This window comes from Schistocerca gregaria, chromosome 4 (assembly GCF_023897955.1).
Source record: "Schistocerca gregaria isolate iqSchGreg1 chromosome 4, iqSchGreg1.2, whole genome shotgun sequence".
Taxonomy (NCBI): domain Eukaryota; kingdom Metazoa; phylum Arthropoda; class Insecta; order Orthoptera; family Acrididae; genus Schistocerca; species Schistocerca gregaria.
This window is the reverse complement of record NC_064923.1, coordinates 574,611,116-574,627,950: the sequence shown is the minus strand read 5'-3', so window position 1 is coordinate 574,627,950 and position 16,835 is coordinate 574,611,116. Positions and strand designations below refer to the sequence as shown.

The 16,835-nt window shown below is 42.3% G+C and overlaps 1 protein-coding gene across 2 annotated transcripts in view; it reads right to left on the bottom strand.

Moving 5' to 3' along the window:
* The window catches only part of LOC126365926 (endoribonuclease Dicer-like), a 401,671-nt gene that overhangs the window by 268,451 nt on the left and 116,385 nt on the right, over positions 1–16,835 (bottom strand). For both annotated transcript variants that reach the window (XM_050008684.1, XM_050008683.1), the window contains exons 7-8: positions 14,711–14,921; positions 7,531–7,655 (exon numbers count right to left, since the gene is read on the bottom strand). In XM_050008684.1, the coding sequence (XP_049864641.1) occupies positions 7,531–7,655; positions 14,711–14,921 (336 nt within the window). The remainder of the gene's footprint in view (positions 1–7,530; positions 7,656–14,710; positions 14,922–16,835) is intronic.

Sequence of the window (16,835 nt, the reverse complement as noted above, 5' to 3'; positions counted from 1 at the left end):
GTTTCCTTATTCCTAGCCAGAAACCAATCCTACATACTATTCCTGCATTGTTACTTGGCTCATGGAATCCCTCCAAACGGCCTTACCATCAAATTACCCATCTCTGGCTGCCACTCCTCTTTCCACATTGACCTCCATCTGTTCAGATTTTGCAATCCGTAGCCCTCGCCAACATAGTCCTGCAAAACCATATCAACGGAACCCAAACCTCCTTGCAGTACCTTCTCTCTATCTGCAAAATTCTCCTGCTATGCAATCCCAAATTCCTGCAACCCATAACACACACTGAAACTCTTGCCCTCCAGACACTAGAGCAACATTCACAACACCACCTCAAAAAGCCCTCCATCCTGCTCATTTCCTACTCCCGCCTTGGAGTAACACTATCCACCACCTTTACCTACAAACCTCTCCCACATCCCCCCATAGCTGACAAACCCTGTCTCACAGACCTACTACATTTGCTCCATCCTCCAAAACTCCCTCCCACCACCACACACAGCATTCACAACCTAAACAGACCCGAAACACTGTCATGAACCTTTCCTACAGAAGCCTTAGCCCCACAGATATATCAGTCCTTTCCATAAGCCTCACCTATCACCCCAATCCCAAATTCAACCATGCAGGACTTGTTAAAGACCTTCTCTCCTTCTCCCAGTTCCTTCAGTGGAAATGCTTTTTCACCATCAACCCTACCAATCAGAATTTCTTAATCTCGAATCTTGCCTCTTCATCATTCCCCAAATACCTCAACATGCAAATTAACCTTACAATTGCAGAAAGAACCAAAGTCTACCATCTAAAAACTGATCCTGACTTTATATTCCTACATGAAGACAATGGCTCCACCACTGTTGTTTTGAACCAAAAGCATTACCTGGCAGAAGGACTCCACCAGCTATCAGATACATCCATCTACAAACCTTGCCACAGTTAACCCATTCCAGAAAACCAGCAGAATCTATAGTCACTCGTCAAGTCCTTAGGCCCATCCCAGAACCTCTCCCCAGAGTCCATATCTCTGCTCACCCTTACCATTTCACGCACTCCTATCTTCTACATGCTACCTAAAGTCCATAAACCCAACTAGCCAGGACGCCTAATTTTGGCTGGTTAGTGAGTCCCCCCTGAGAGAATCTCTGCTCTCTTAGACCAACACCTTCAACCTGTTACTCGGAACCTTACTTCCTACCTAAAAAGATACCAACCATTTCCTCCACCAACTCTCCACACTTTCTGTTCCTTTACCATATGGTGCACTGCTCATCACTAATGATGCCATCTCCCTTCACACTAACATCCCTAATTCCCATGGCCTTACCACTATCAGGGTGTATACGTGAACAAGAGAAAAAAATTTCCGGACTTTTCCTGGATTTCCTGGTTAAAAATACACTTTCTCCCGGATGAAAATATTCTTTTTCTGTGTTAAGTGACAGTATACTCTTCCTCGGCACTGTAAAACTCGTCAATCTTTTGAATGTTTATGGTTTTATATACCGAGGTAGAATTTCCCGGCACTTTACAAAAAGAAACTCAGGGGGGAAAAACACGTTATGAAATACCTTTGATGTGCAGCAACACGTACACTGCATATTTTCGTATTACAAAGGTTGTTGTTGTTGTTGTGGTGGTGTTCAGTCCTGAGACTGGTTTGATGCAGCTCTCCATGCTACTCTATCCTACGCGAGCTTCTTCATCTCCCAGTACCTGCTGCAACCTACATCCTTCTGAATCTGCTGGGTGTATTCATCTCTTGGTCTCCCTCTACGATTTTTACCCTCCACGCTGCCCTCCAATGCTAAATTGGTGATCCCTTGATGCCTCAAAACATGTCCTACCATCGATCCCATCTTCTAGTCATGTAGTGCCACAAACTTCTCTTCTCCCCAATACTATTCAATACCTCCTCATTAGTTATGTGATCTACCCATCTAATCTTCAGCATTCTTCTATAGCACCACATTTCGAAAGCTTCTATTCTCTTCTTGTCCAAACTATTTATCGTCCATGTTTCACTTCCATAATTGGCTACACTCCATACAAATACTTTCAGAAACGACTTCCTGACACTTAAATCTATACTCGATGTTAACAAATTTCTCTTCTTCCGAAATGCTTTCCATGCCATTGCCAGTCTACATTTTATATCCTTTCTACTTCGACCATCATCAGTTATTTTGCTCCCCAAAAAGCAAAACTCCTTTACAACTTTAAGTGTCATTTCCTAATCTAATACCCTCAGCATTTCCTGACTTAAGTCGACTACATTCCATTATCCTCGTTTTGCTTTTGTTGATGTTCACCTTATATCCTCCTTTCAAGACGCTATCCTTTCCATTCAACTGCTCTTCCAAGTCCTTTGCTGTCTCTGACAGAATAACAATGTCATCAACAAACCTCAAACTTTTTATTTCTTCTCCATGGATTATAATACCTACTCTGAATTTTTCTTTTGTTTCCTTCACTGCTTGCTCAATATACATATTGAATAACATCGGGGAGAGGCTACAACCCTGTCTCACTCCCTTCCCAACCACTGCTTCCCTTTCATGTCCCTCAACTCTTATAACTGCCATTTGGTTTCCATACAAATTGTAAATAGCCTTTCGTTCCCTGTATTTTACCCCTGCCACCTTCAGAATCTGAAAGAGAGTATTCCAGTCACCATTGTCAAAAGCTTTCTCAAAGTCTACAAATGCTAGAAACGTAGGTTTGCCTTTCCTTAGTCTAGCTTCCAAGATAAGTCGTAGGGTCAGTATTGCCTCACTTGTTCCAATATTTCTACAGAATCCAAACTGATCTTCCCCGAGGTCGGCTTCTACTAGTTTTTCCATTTGTCTGTAAAGAATTCGCGTTAGTATTTTGCAGCCGTGACTTATTAAACTGATAGTTCGGTAATTTTCACGTCTGTCAACACCTGCTTTCTTTGGGATTGGGATTATTATATTCTTTTTGAAGTCTGAGGGTATTTCGCCTGTCTCATACATCTTGCTCACCAGATGGTAGAGTTTTGTCAGGACTGGCTCTCCCAAGCCATCAGAAGTTCTGATGGAATGTTGTCTACTCCTGGGGCCTTGTTTCAACTCTGGTCTTTCAGTGCTCTGTCAAACTCTTCACGTAGTATCATATCTCCCATTTCATCTTCATCTACATCTCCTTCCATTTCCATAATATTGTCCTCTTGAACCAAGTGTTAGCTAAGATTAAGTTGTGCTCTGTGCAAAATTCTACCAGGCAGCTTCCTCTTTCATTTCTTAGCCCCAATCCATATTCACCTACTATGTTTCCATCTCTCCCTTTTCCTACTACCGAATTCCAGTCACCCATGACTATTAAATTTTTCATCTCCCTTCACTATCTGAATAATTTCTTTTATTTCATCATACATTTCTTCAATTTCTTCGTCATCTGCAGAGCTAGTTGGCATATAAACTTGTACTACTGTAGTAGGTGTGGGCTCCGTATATATCTTGGGCACAATAATGCGTTCACTATGCTGTTTGTAACAGCTTACCCGCATTCCTATTTTCCTATTCATTATTAAACCTACTCCTGCATTGCCCCTATTTGATTTTGTATTTATAACCCTGTATTCACCTGACCAAAAGTCTTCTTCCTCCTGCCACCGAACTTCACTAATTCCCATTATATCTAACTTCAACCTATCCATTTCCCTTATCAAATTTTCTAGCCTATCTGCCCGATTAACGAATCTGGCATTCCACACTCCGATCGATAGAATGCCAGTTTTCTTTCTCCTGATAACAGCATCCTCTTGAGTAGTCCCCGCCCGGAGATCCGAATGGGGGACTATTTTATCTCCAGAATATTTTACCCAAGAGGACGCCATCATCATTAACCATACAGTAGAGCTGCATGCCCTCGGGAAAAATTACGGCTGTAGTTTCCCCTTGCTTTCAGCCGCTCGCAGTACCAGCACAGCAAGGCCGTTTTGGTTAGTGTTAGAAGGCCAGATCAGTCAATCATCTAGACTGTTGCCCCTGCAACTACTGAAAAGTCTGCTGCCCCTCTTCAGGAACAACACGTTTGTCTGGCGTCTCAACAGATACCCCTCCGTTGTGGTTGCAACTACGGTACGGCTATCTGTATCGCTGAGCCACGCAAGCCTCCCCACCGATGGCAAGGTCCATGGTTCATGTGGGGGATTGCAAAGGTATAAATTTGAATTCCAGCAAACACAGCATGTCACTTTCCAAAGCATTGAAATCGAGATTGAGATGCGCATTGTAAGCCAGTCATAGCTCATGTCACGCAATCTCGCCAGCTGATGACAGCATAAGACACGTGATGCAGTAAGTCAATAGCAAGATCACTCTTAAGTAGCATGAACATACAAGTAAGGAAAGTTAATGGTTTACATTAATACACATAGCATTCACATAAGAAGATCAATAAGCTGGAAGAGAAGCTAAGCTTTCACATATAATGTTGATCTTTTTTGCGCATGTTACACTTTAAGATACATCACACAAATGTACCAGTAAATTTTTAATAGCGATGTAAATGTCTGATCTCCTGGGCTCGAAATTCTTCTAAATGGTTGTCCTCAAAGAATTGATTTTTAAATGAGAGTCAAACGCTTTGTGATTTAAGAAATTCATCGTACATTCTCGCATGTAGTTCATCTTGTGTAAACGAAAATTTACTATGAATGTAACGCTTTTCAAACCAATAATCACAACATTTTCCTGCGACCTGTTAGAAATAGGTTCGTTTGAGCAGTTGCCAGAGAGTGCCAGATAACGGGCGTCACCACGCTTGTGCAACTATGATGACGCCGGAAATCCAATGTTCCTGTGTGTAAAACATTGAAAGCTCTTACATTATGACATAAAAGAAACAAGACATCAGAGGATACTTCAAGAGCATCGGAATTTCGTGAACCATACTAAAATGCATAACTCGGCTTAAAGTGCACATTTGTATGTCCAGATTCGGATGCAAATTTTCTTGGAATACAAGTACTGTATTATCTCATGTTTGGTTCTTTATTATTGCATAATGCCACATGTGCACTTGAAATGCAGCGAACAGTTGAAACTAGCCAACAGTGCAAAATTAAACACTTTGTTTCAAATAAATTGACTGCCTCAGCGGAAAAGATTTAATAAAAGCCAAATCTCTTTAGCAAACTGACAAAAATAACTTCACTGTTCTGCAAGGCGATTAATGCTTGACTGTCAGAAAGGTGAACATAAAATCTGAAACAAATATTTTAGCCTTCCGTAATTATGCGAAAGTTAGGTAGCTCCCGGCCACAAACATCCGTTTCGTTTTCATTTAACATGAGAGCAAGAAACTAGGAGGAAACAAAAAAACCACTGAACGTAAACAGAGGTCACGTGGAGACGACCCACCTCCCCACCACAACTCAGTCTGCTCTGTGCATCAGCCCCAGATCTACGATATTTCCGAACAAGGACAATACTAGATAGTGGCACCGAGCCACACTTCTGTAACCAGAAGCAAGTGCACATGCCCAAGAGCCCGCAAGTGACTACTCAAACGAATCTAATTTAAACAGTTGTCACGTCACGCTCATAGGGTACAATTTGTTGTTATGAAGCATTGCGTAGTCTTTCTAAGGCCTCTCACACACTTTGCTGTTGGCAGACGGTCGTCTGAGCACTGTGTTTAGTTGTTGTATATAGCGCATTTCCTTTGCAACTTAAGTTTCATTTCCGTTTTCTTTTTTTCTCTCGTTCACGTTTTGTTGCTGCAGAATTATTCTAGTTTCTACATCGACACATGGAGGGCAAGCAACTTGTGTCCTGTGAATAACATGTGAACATACCATATTTGCAGCAATCTGTTGCATGTAGACACACTTGCACCCGAACCTGTGCAGACGGATCGATAGCATGTTGACGAGCCTTAAAGCTAATTAAAAGCTGGTACCTTTTTTATCCAGTATTCTAATAAGTGAACAGTGACTGAATTTCTTATTTGCAAATCCTTTAGTTACTGTCTCTCACAATCAAATAAAATATTGAGCTTTGTTTACAATCACGTAATCTTTATAAGACGACATTTCCACCTTTGAATGTTACCTTTACTTAAGAAGCAGCATTAAGTTTGTACATGGTATTCATGTATGTATGAGAACTTTTATTTCAAACTTGTTCAAATACAGCAACAGTTTGTAAGATGATAGAATTTAGTGCGATTCCCTCGGGTTTCACAAAAATGTCAAATTTTAAACAGAAATCAATACAGTTTTTTGCAGCACTGTATCATGTGAAACTCAATTTCTTTTCTTCATTTGTAACATGCAGAAGGCAGTACATAACAAATCTCTGTTCAATGTTGTTGTTATTATTTACTCCAGTTAGAATTCAACACAGTTCTACACTGTCATCTAGCAAACATAGTGCACACATACGGAATATCCAGAGAGACAAACATTTGGATTTAAGACTTCCTGGCAAACAGAACTTGGTACAGTATTCCTAATAGAGCAGCTATCCCAAATGTGAAGGTAGTATTTGGCTTACTTCAAAGCAGTGTGATAGCACCTGCTGTTTGCCATGTATAAAGATGATCTGGCAAGTGAAGTCTGTAGAGTGGCAGCTGACTCAAAACACAAATATGTGAAATGTCATGCACATAAAGAGACTAACGGCACACTGTATTCAGTCACAACCTTCAAACATTGGGTGTTTATCTGGAGTGAATTAAGGCGGAATGACCACTTAAATCTAGCCATGAGGTGTACTAGATTTATTGAAACAAAAATAACAAAATATTGAGTAAGAAACGTAATTGTGTTCATATTTATTAAGGCATGGGATTACTGAATTGCTAAGGCTTTCGTGGCCACTTGCCGGGAAACTACCTGTTGCCTTCTGTCTCCGATTCTTTGGCTGACATCTGTTTGATGATGTTAGGTTCCCTCCACTGCAGTCCTTCACCAGCAATGGAGGGTGACACTTTGACAATGCCAGCCACTCTGCTGATGAGAGGGGGGCGTGGGGGAAGGGGGGGGGGGGACATTGGCCAAAGAACCTGAGACGAAGTCCTCTGACAGCAAAGATTGGCAGAGAGCTACTCGGAGACTTCCAGGACTCAGAGAGGTATTGTCTTGTGTAGTGTTGTTAAGAGCCAACTCCTTCCCACCCGAGTGCTGAAATCTGTAAGCAATCTGGAGACTTAATTGCCCATACAAAAATGGGTTCAATACACATCAGACTGTGATGCTGGGGCTAGCCATTAAAAAGGACCCGTTCAAGCAAACAGACAGGGAGAGTTGGGCAACAGGCATGGCAAGACTGTCTTGCTAAAACAGTTAGATGACTGTAGGCAGTCTTAGGTTATGACTATGAGTAAGTGTATGTTGGCGCAGTAAAATTTGAGAGATTCAGTTCAGTTCCTGTTTTTGGTGGCGACCACCTGTTCACATTTCGACAATTCCATAAACCATATGCACAAACATCCAGGTTGTATTCAAGGATGATTCTCTTACAGTTTTATGTTTAATTTTTATAATGAATGTATTTCACTCACCTTAAAATGGCATCTTCATTTGTTCTCCTGTGCATTTCTGTAGCTTCATTTGACTGTTGTGCACCATAGCCTACAACACAATCAGGCTTCATAGTGCGAAGCCTTGGGTCTGACTCTGATAGAATCTGCAACAGGGTGAAATATAATTCAACCATCGATTTGTGGTCTGAGAGAACATTTAAAAGTGACAGTAGTAACGAAAACTATCAAAAGGGCACAAGGGAATAAAGGCGATACAAATTACTGAAATGGAGAATGTGCACTCCACAATGCAAAATGCTGTTTAAAAAATGACTATTCCACAACCATTACTATGAAAAGGGAGAATTAGCTAGTCTGAAAACATCAATATAGCACCTGCTCTCCCATGTGCTAATATCCAGTTTCATTTATACACTTTGGAAAGTTTACTGGCTGTGTACAGGCTGACAATTATCGAACTACAGTGAAACCCCGCTTTTATGCTTTTCAAGGGACTTTTAAAAAAAAAGGTGTAAAATGCGTGTAAATGTAAAAAGTGGAAAATAACATGTTATGCTGTAAAAATTACATATCAGAAACTCCCTTACATTTTTGCATTTTATGTAAGATATACATACATAACAGGCATTAAAAGACTTATCAGCAACTCGTTTATTATCTCATATAAGTTTATTATCTAATAAAAACCTCTGAAGTAATTGGAACTGATAACTTTCTGGGAGGTAGGAATGTTTGACTCAATTTCATATGTCATAATTGATGTTTTTGAAAGTCTGCAACTGTCATTCATTATTTAAATAATGAAATACTGAACTGGTTATGTATTTTCTCATGCTTAGCACGATGCCTTCCAGGAATTTTTTCTCACTGTCAAGTGCAAATACACTCCTGGAAATAGAAAAAAGAACACATTGACACCGGTGTGTCAGACCCACCATACTTGCTCCAGACACTGCGAGAGGGCTGTACAAGCAATGATCACACGCACGGCACAGCGGACACGCCAGGAACCGCGGTGTTGGCCGTCGAATGGCGCTAGCTGCGCAGCATTTGTGCACCGCCGCCGTTAGTGTCAGCCAGTTTGCCGTGGCATACGGAGCTCCATCGCAGTCTTTAACACTGGTACCATGCCGCGACAGCGTGGACGTGAACCGTATGTGCAGTTGACGGACTTTGAGCGAGGGCGTATAGTGGGCATGCAGGAGGCCGGGTGGTCGTACCGCCGAATTGCTCAACACATGGGGCGTGAGGTCTCCACAGTACATCGATGTTGTCGCCAGTAGTCGGCGGAAGGTGCACGTGCCCGTCGACCTGGGACCGGACCGCAGCGACGCACGGATGCACGCCATGACCGTAGGATCCTACGCACTGCCGTAGGGGACCGCACCGCCACTTCCCACCAAATTAGGGACACTGTTGCTCTTGGGGTATCGGCGAGGACCATTCGCAACCATCTCCATGAAGCTGGGCTACGATCCCGCACACCGTTAGGCCATCTTCCGCTCACGCCCCAACATCGTGCAGCCCGCCTCCAGTGGTGTCGCGACAGGCGTGAATGGAGGGACGAATGGAGACGTGTCGTCTTCAGCGATGAGAGTCGCTTCTGCCTTGGTGCCAATGATGGTCGTATGCGTGTTTGGCGCCGTGCAGGTGAGCGCCACAATCAGGACTGCATACGACCGAGGCACACAGGGCCAACACCCGGCATCATGGTGTGGGGAGCGATCTCCTACACTGGCCGTACACCTCTGGTGATCGTCGAGGGGACACTGAATAGTGCACGGTACATCCAAACCGTCATCGAACCCATCGTTCTACCATTCCTAGACAGGCAAGGGAACTTGCTGTTCCAACAGGACAATGCACGTCCGCATGTATCCCGTGCCACCCAACGTGCTCTAGAAGGTGTAAGTCAACTACCCTGGCCAGCAAGATCTCCGGATCTGTCCCACATTGAGCATGTTTGGGACTGGATGAAGCGTCGTCTCACGCGGTCTGCACGTCCAGCACGAACGCTGGTCCAACTGAGGTGCCAGGTGGAAATGGCATGCCAAGCCGTTCCACAGGACTACATCCAGCATCTCTACGATCGTCTCCATGGGAGAATAGCAGCCTGCATTGCTGCGAAAGGTGGATATACACTGTACTAGTGCCGACATTGTGCATGCTCTTTTGAATGTGTCTATGTGCCTGTGGTTCTGTCAGTGTGATCATGTGATGTATCTGACCCCAGGAATGTGTCAATAAAGTTTCCCCTTCCTGGGACAATGAATTCACGGTGTTCTTATTTCAATTTCCAGTAGTGTATTTAGGTAAGTATTATGTGTGATGTTTGAATATGTGTTATTCAGTGTCTCTTGGACTATAGCCGTCTTTTTGAAGTTATCAGGTACTGTGCCTCCTCAGTTATGTGGAAAACCATACACACGCAATCTATCACTCACACTGTTTGTTTGTAAAACATCCAAAAACTACATAAGTAAATACTGCACTTGACAACAAGAAAAAATTCTTAAATCACGGAAAAAAATGCGTAATCAGCTCTGTGTTTAAATTAAAACCATTTTAGCAATGCAAAGTAAATGAAGGTGTCAACTAGCATTACAAGTGGCTGAAACATGCTGAGTATGGTTCGACAAAGGTGTCGCAATGATCACAACAATCACAAAACTGTGTATGCGCAGTAGAGACAGTTTGGAAACAGTTGTGATCGGTCTTGCTATCTTTATTTGAACAAAACTAATTACTCCCTTCGGTCACCATGCCAAGTAGAGCTTGGCAGCAGTGGGAGATATGGCATGAATTGTTCCTACTTGTACTTGTTTACTTATTGAAATCCACTTAGTAGAGTGCCATGGTATCAAGAAACTAAAGCACATAATATTTGTAAACACAAACATTTCTTCGTAATGCGTAAATCGCAAGAAAATTATAAATATGTTGATGCAAAATAGGGTGTAAATTAACACTGTGGACATAGGAAATTTGACGTGAACAATAAAAAATGTTGTAAATGACAGTAAAATGTTAATTCCAGGAATGTAAAAGCAGCGTTATACTGTATACGGAAAAAAAACATAAATCAGTTACAAACTACTGTGGCCTTTATCACTAAACCAAACTACATGAGCATACTAATTCCCATCATGCCCTGCGACCAGCTGTGCAGTTTGAACATTCTATCACAAACCGTTCAGAAGTTATGACAGTTTTATTTCATATAGGTCAATGATTGTCACGCTGTGTATTGACCAAGGACAATCATCCTGCAATTTTTTATATGACACAGATAACATACGATGACAACAAACGAATGTAAGAATGCAAAGGACTTACTATGTCAACAATAATATTTGGTACATAACAAGAACATCTACTTTGACAGCAAGCAAAAACAACTGGGGCAGGCAAACATGCAGAATTTCATGTCCTGTCCAGCAGCCACAAAAGGGCTAGGCGAGTGCTTTCCTAGCTGAAAGCATGTAGTCGACTGGGCACTCATCGAGCTGGTAGCACGTACATTTATGTATTTCAAGTGGTACTTTCTCTCGCAGAGCTGCTAGAATTTGGGTACAAAATGCTGCCTATCTTGCACTTGCTAAGGCCTTTTCTTGAAGTAAGGACCAATCACACAGTCCCCAATTGCCTCTAATGTTCAACTTGCCTCCACCAACATGGATTCTCAGTAGCCCAATAATGCATATTTCAGCTTTCCATGGTTTGCAAAGGTAGTTTCATCATTGAAGAAAATTCTCAGTAAACACCATGAACAAGCTATTTTTCAAATTGTGCATGTGTGCAAAGAGTTACAAATTAATTTATTACAAGTTCATAAGAAAACATGCAAATACTAGAAATCCTCCACAATTATGTGTAATAAGTAGGCAGCATGCATTTCCCAGATATTTTTCTAATCTTTCTAGAGGATGACTACCCACAATTTACTATTTCATATGTATTTACAATTTTACATTGCAAAAGCAGATGTAGGGGTGCTTTATGAACTTCGTTAATAACTTTGTTAATACTGTGATTGTTATTTTCATAAGAGATTGAAAAATGATTGCAATAACTTCCAGTTTTCTAGTGTTTATGCATATGTTCAATTTACTTTAATTTTTAATTGCTGTCATTATTTACTAATTAACTTGGACTGAATAGTGTGTGATGTCAGAGAAATTATTTAAGTACGAGCAACAGGGAATGTGTGTGCTTTTGTCAAGTGGCTGTGTGGTCACGTGTGTTATGTACTTTTATATTGTTGTTGGACTGTATTTTCAGGATTGATTTTGTGCAACTATACAAAATCTGTTCAAGGGATTTGAGACAGATGGAATCTGAAATTATTTCCTGCAGTTGACATTTATATTCGTTTGAACTCAGGATAACACACTAGTTTCTGTCACACCTGACATTAGGAAAACTGCACTTTCGAACTTTGAATGTTCATGTTGATTTTCATAAATTAATGCACAGTTAAATTAACACTGCTTGCATGTGTTTCTGTATTCAACGCTTTGCAAAAAATAGACATATTAATTATTGTTTAACTATTTTTCACTCAATCTGCAATTCACCATTCTCATGTGTGAACATTATTAAACTAACTTTACTTTTTAATGACAGTGTTACTAAAAGGGATAGACTGCTACTCACCATATTGTGGAGACGTTGAGTCACAGGCAGGCACAACAAAAAGACAGCTATGCAAGTAAGCTTTCAGCCTAAAGGCCTTCTTTTAAGGTTAACCCCCCCCCCCCCCCCACACACACACACACACACACAATGACCACTGTCTCTGGCCCCCCAAGGACAGACTGCAAGCAACAGCGCATGTTGGGAGAAGCGAGGTGAGGTGTGGAGGAGACTGGTACAGGGAGGGGGAGGGATAGCAGGGTAGAGGTGGGTACAGTGAAGTTCTGCTTGTGGGAGCATGCAAAGATATGGTGAGGGGAAGGTAGGGTAGCTAGGGGCAGACAGGAGTTTAGATGGAAGGTGGGTGTGGTGGGGAGAATGGAAGCAGAAAAGGAGAGCAAAAAAGTAAAAAGACTATGGGTGCATTGGTGCAATAGAAGGCTGTATAGTGCTGGAGTGGAGATACAGGGTTGTAGGACAGGGACTAATGAAGGCTGGCCCAAGCCGTGAAGCAATCACTGAAGTGAAGAATGTTGTGATGGGCAGCGTGCTCAGCAACTGGCAGGTCCAGCCATTTCTTCAGCAGTTTGTCGGTGGCCACTCCTAAGCACAGAGCAGCTTAGTTTGTAAATCACGTGACTGCTTTCATAGGCAGCCCTGCCTTCGACAGGATAGGTAATGATTGTGACCGGACTGGAGTAGGTGTGGTGGTGGGAGGATGTATTGTCATTGCGACTCACAGTCTCCTCTATACTGTGAGTAGCATTCTATAGTTTTCATAAAATCCTCATCATTCCATACAGGACTTTCCATTGTTTCACTTATCTGATTTTGTCAAACGTGGATTTCTCCAATCATTTCTCACTTTAAAATATTATTTGCTAACTTGTCTACTTATTAAAAATGGATTCGATGATCAAATCTGTATTAAAGGTATGGGCTTTAAGATTTCGGCGCGCAACCAACCCTTCAGATACTAACGAGTTTAACCAACAAATTAGGTGCTACATTACCTACACTGATCGTGTCCAATAAAACCACCAGCGCACTCATAAGGGTATGTTTGTTATGCAACCTTGCTGCTGGCAACTCCCACCTCACTGTTCACCAGGAGCCTTGGTACATTTATGCTGCAACCTCACTGTTCGCCAAGACTAATTACTTTGCAGCTGTTCATGTGGCTAGCAGAGTCAAACACAGCACTGCTGGACTGACCTTAAATCACCCAACCATGGCTCACGTTCAGGACATACAGCGATGGTAAAGGCGCAAAACACAAATTAGCTTGGTATCGTCACCTGGCAAGGGTCATAACGAGCAGTGGTTGTGCAGGTTAAATGGACTGGTAAGGCTCACTGGGCTCAATTCATCATTGCCGGGCCATGCCAGTGAGCAGCAAGGTGACAGCTTAAAAGCACCCTCACTCAGCAGCATTCCTCAGCGTCACTTTTTTAGGTGCCCCATAGCAATCTTCATCCATCACAGAGGGCATCTTGGATCACCGCCAGCTGCTGCTGGCACAATATGCTGAGATGCTATGGCCTACAGGCTAGGTAATGTACTATCATGCTCTATTGTTGCTCCTCACTGCTAGTCTGTCTCTCTCTCTCTCTCTCTCTCTCTCTCTCACCAACCTTATACCAGCTTCAATGGTCATATTTTTGTAACTTAATTTTACTTGATGAGTGGTCTACAACACTCTTTCATCCTGATTTCAGTGCTCAGTTTTTCTTTCCTTTGTTTCTCATTGCTTTGTATTCTTGGACACACAATACATCACAATTAAGGACCTGCATTTGGGTTCTTCCCATTATTATGATTGTGGTACTGCCCTTCCTATTTATCTAAATCTAATGTTTAGTCTTGATTAATCAGTGTTCAAAATGACGGCATGATTCAGCTGTGCAAATAGGGCGAGTCAGACGCCTCCAAAGCTACACAGTGTATCACATTTAGTGGATTCCCTTTTTACCAGAAGTGGTGGGCAGGCAAAGAGTAACATCACAACTTCACTGTTCTAGATGTGCCTCCAAGACTTGGCTCTGTATAGTTCTCACTGATAGGAACCTGTGTCAATACACCTTCATCGATTTTGCTCCCATCAATCTTAAATTTCAGTGAATCTACATCAATTTGTACAATCCTTTGTGGCAGAATAAGCCAATTCTCCAACAAACCTGTTCCCACAGCAGTGCCACTCCCATATACACCTTGTTGTAATGTTCAGTAATCACTGGAAGAAACATCAACAACAATGAAAGTAAGTTAGGATAGCAGGCATGTGCTCGCAAAAAGCTGAAAATACTGATACAAATTACTGTTTGTCAAGATGTATTCACTGCATGCTTAAACATGAATCATGGTGAAGGCTCTACTACACAGTAAAATGACTTCTTATCAAACTTTATACTGATACAACAAAATTCCACTGTCAGACAAAAGAGGGAGAGAGAGAGAGAGAGAGAGAGAGAGAGAGAGAGAGAGAGAAGAATAAGAAGAAGAAGAAAAATAACTGGAAAATTGCCTTTGGATACAAGCACTTCACAGGTCTGTTTATACACACCTGCAACAAAGCTGATAAAGTTCTTGCAGAGGCTCTTCGTTGCACAAAAACCAGTACATTATTATTTCCCTGTCGAGACTGCTCAGCTTCTGATAAATCTCGGAATATCTTCTTGATAAGTGAAACAAACATCATAAATTTGTTACTGGAGAATCTACGGATCTGCTCACGTGGCTCTGTCAAAACCATTATCTGCCTCTTCATAACATCCCTGAATTTAAAAAAAAAAAAACACACACACACACATTTATTTAACACAGGAAAATGCTTGTTGCAATAAAAACACTCAAATAACAAAAGATAATTACTTGTAATGTAATGGACGGACAGACGGATGGGCACACAGACATAAATAAATCGTATAGTGTTCTTTACCCCAAATGTGAAGAACAGCCTTCAGGGACGTGAAACCAGTACCAGTCAAATCACTTGACTCTTCAGGCTTTCACAGCAGATCTATTTTACATGCAGCTCCCAGCTTTATGTTGGATCATGTTGAGTAAATTCCACAATATTTTCTCAAGGTAACTGCTTCACAACATTAGGTGGATGCTGTTGGTGAGTAGCAAAAGCTCATGCCCAAACAGTGGCTGTTTCCTTGTACAGGCCCAGTCCAGAAGTAGATCATGTGTCCAAATAAATGATAGCCATATGTTTAGAGACTCTTATTTGGAACCGAGTTGTGGCCCTTTCACATGCAACAAGGATCACTGTTGCTGCTGACAGACATTACTGTGGTGACAAGCCAAACCAATTCTAGTAGCTAGATTGGTCCTCCACTATGCTGCCACATGAATGCCTTCAAAGATTCTTGTTTTCGTCTATATCTAATGGCAGTAAATGTGAAGCCCCGCTATACAATGGAATACGCATTGTGATTTATGTGTGTAAAATCCTGTAATGGAAGATATAGTTGTTGCTCACCATATAGCAAGAGATGCTGAGCCACAGAGAGGCACAACAAAAGGACTGTTGGCATGTTAGCTTTCGGCCACCAAGGCGTTTGCCAAAAAAAGCCAACATACACACACACAGATACTTACACAAACACAACCCACGCACACATGACCACAGACTCTGATAGCCAGAGCCACACTGCGATAGGCAGGGCATTATGGGAAAGGAAACTGGGTGGAAGTAAGGAGGAGGCTGGGGCAGCAAGGGGGAGGGATATCAGGTTGGGGTGGGGGACAGTAAAGTGCTGTTGGAAGTGTGCAGGGACGAGGTGGAAAGTGGGGGAGAAGAGGGGAGAGGGTTAGCGGAAAAGGAGAGAACTATAAAGACTGGATGCGTTGGATGGCATGCAGGGCTGCATAGTGTTGTAATGGCAACTGGGAAGTGGCTAGATGGGTAAGGGCAATGACTAATGAAGGTTGAGGCCAGGAGGGTTACAGAAACATAGGATATAATGCAGGGAGAGTTGCCACATGCTTAATTAAGAAAAGCTGCAGTAGTTGGGAAGGACCAAGATGGCACAGGCTGAGAAACAGTGAAGGCAGTCATGTTGGGCAACATGCTCAACAAAACGGTGCTCCAGCTGTTTCTTGACCACAGTTTGTCAGTGACCATTCATGCGGACAGACAGTTTGTTGGTTGTCATGTCCACGTAGAATGCAGCTCAGCTTGTAGGTCACATAACTGGTTTCAAAGGGAGCTCCCAACCCTTGATGGGATAGGTGATATTTGTGACTGGGCCGGAGTAGGTGGCAGTGGGAGAATGTATGGGACAGGTCTCGAATCTAAGTCTGTAACAGGGATTTGAGCCATGAGGTAATGGGTTGTGAGCAAGGGTTGTGTAGTGATGGTTTTATATATTGTGTAATTTCGATGAATGGCGGAATACCACTGTGGGATGGTTGGGAAGGATAGTGGGCAGGACATTTCTCATTTCAGGGCATCATGAGAGGTAGTCAAAACCCTGGCGGGGAATGTAATTCAGTTGGTCCAGTCCTGGGTGGTATTGAGTCACAAAGGGAATGCTCTTCTGAGGGGCTTTGGAAGGCGCTGGGTGACTGGAAAGATAAGGCATGGGAGATCTGTTTTTGTACAAGGTTGGGAGGGTAATTACAATCTGTAATGGCCTCAGTGACACACTATGTAGATGCTGATAAAGCCACCTTTGAGG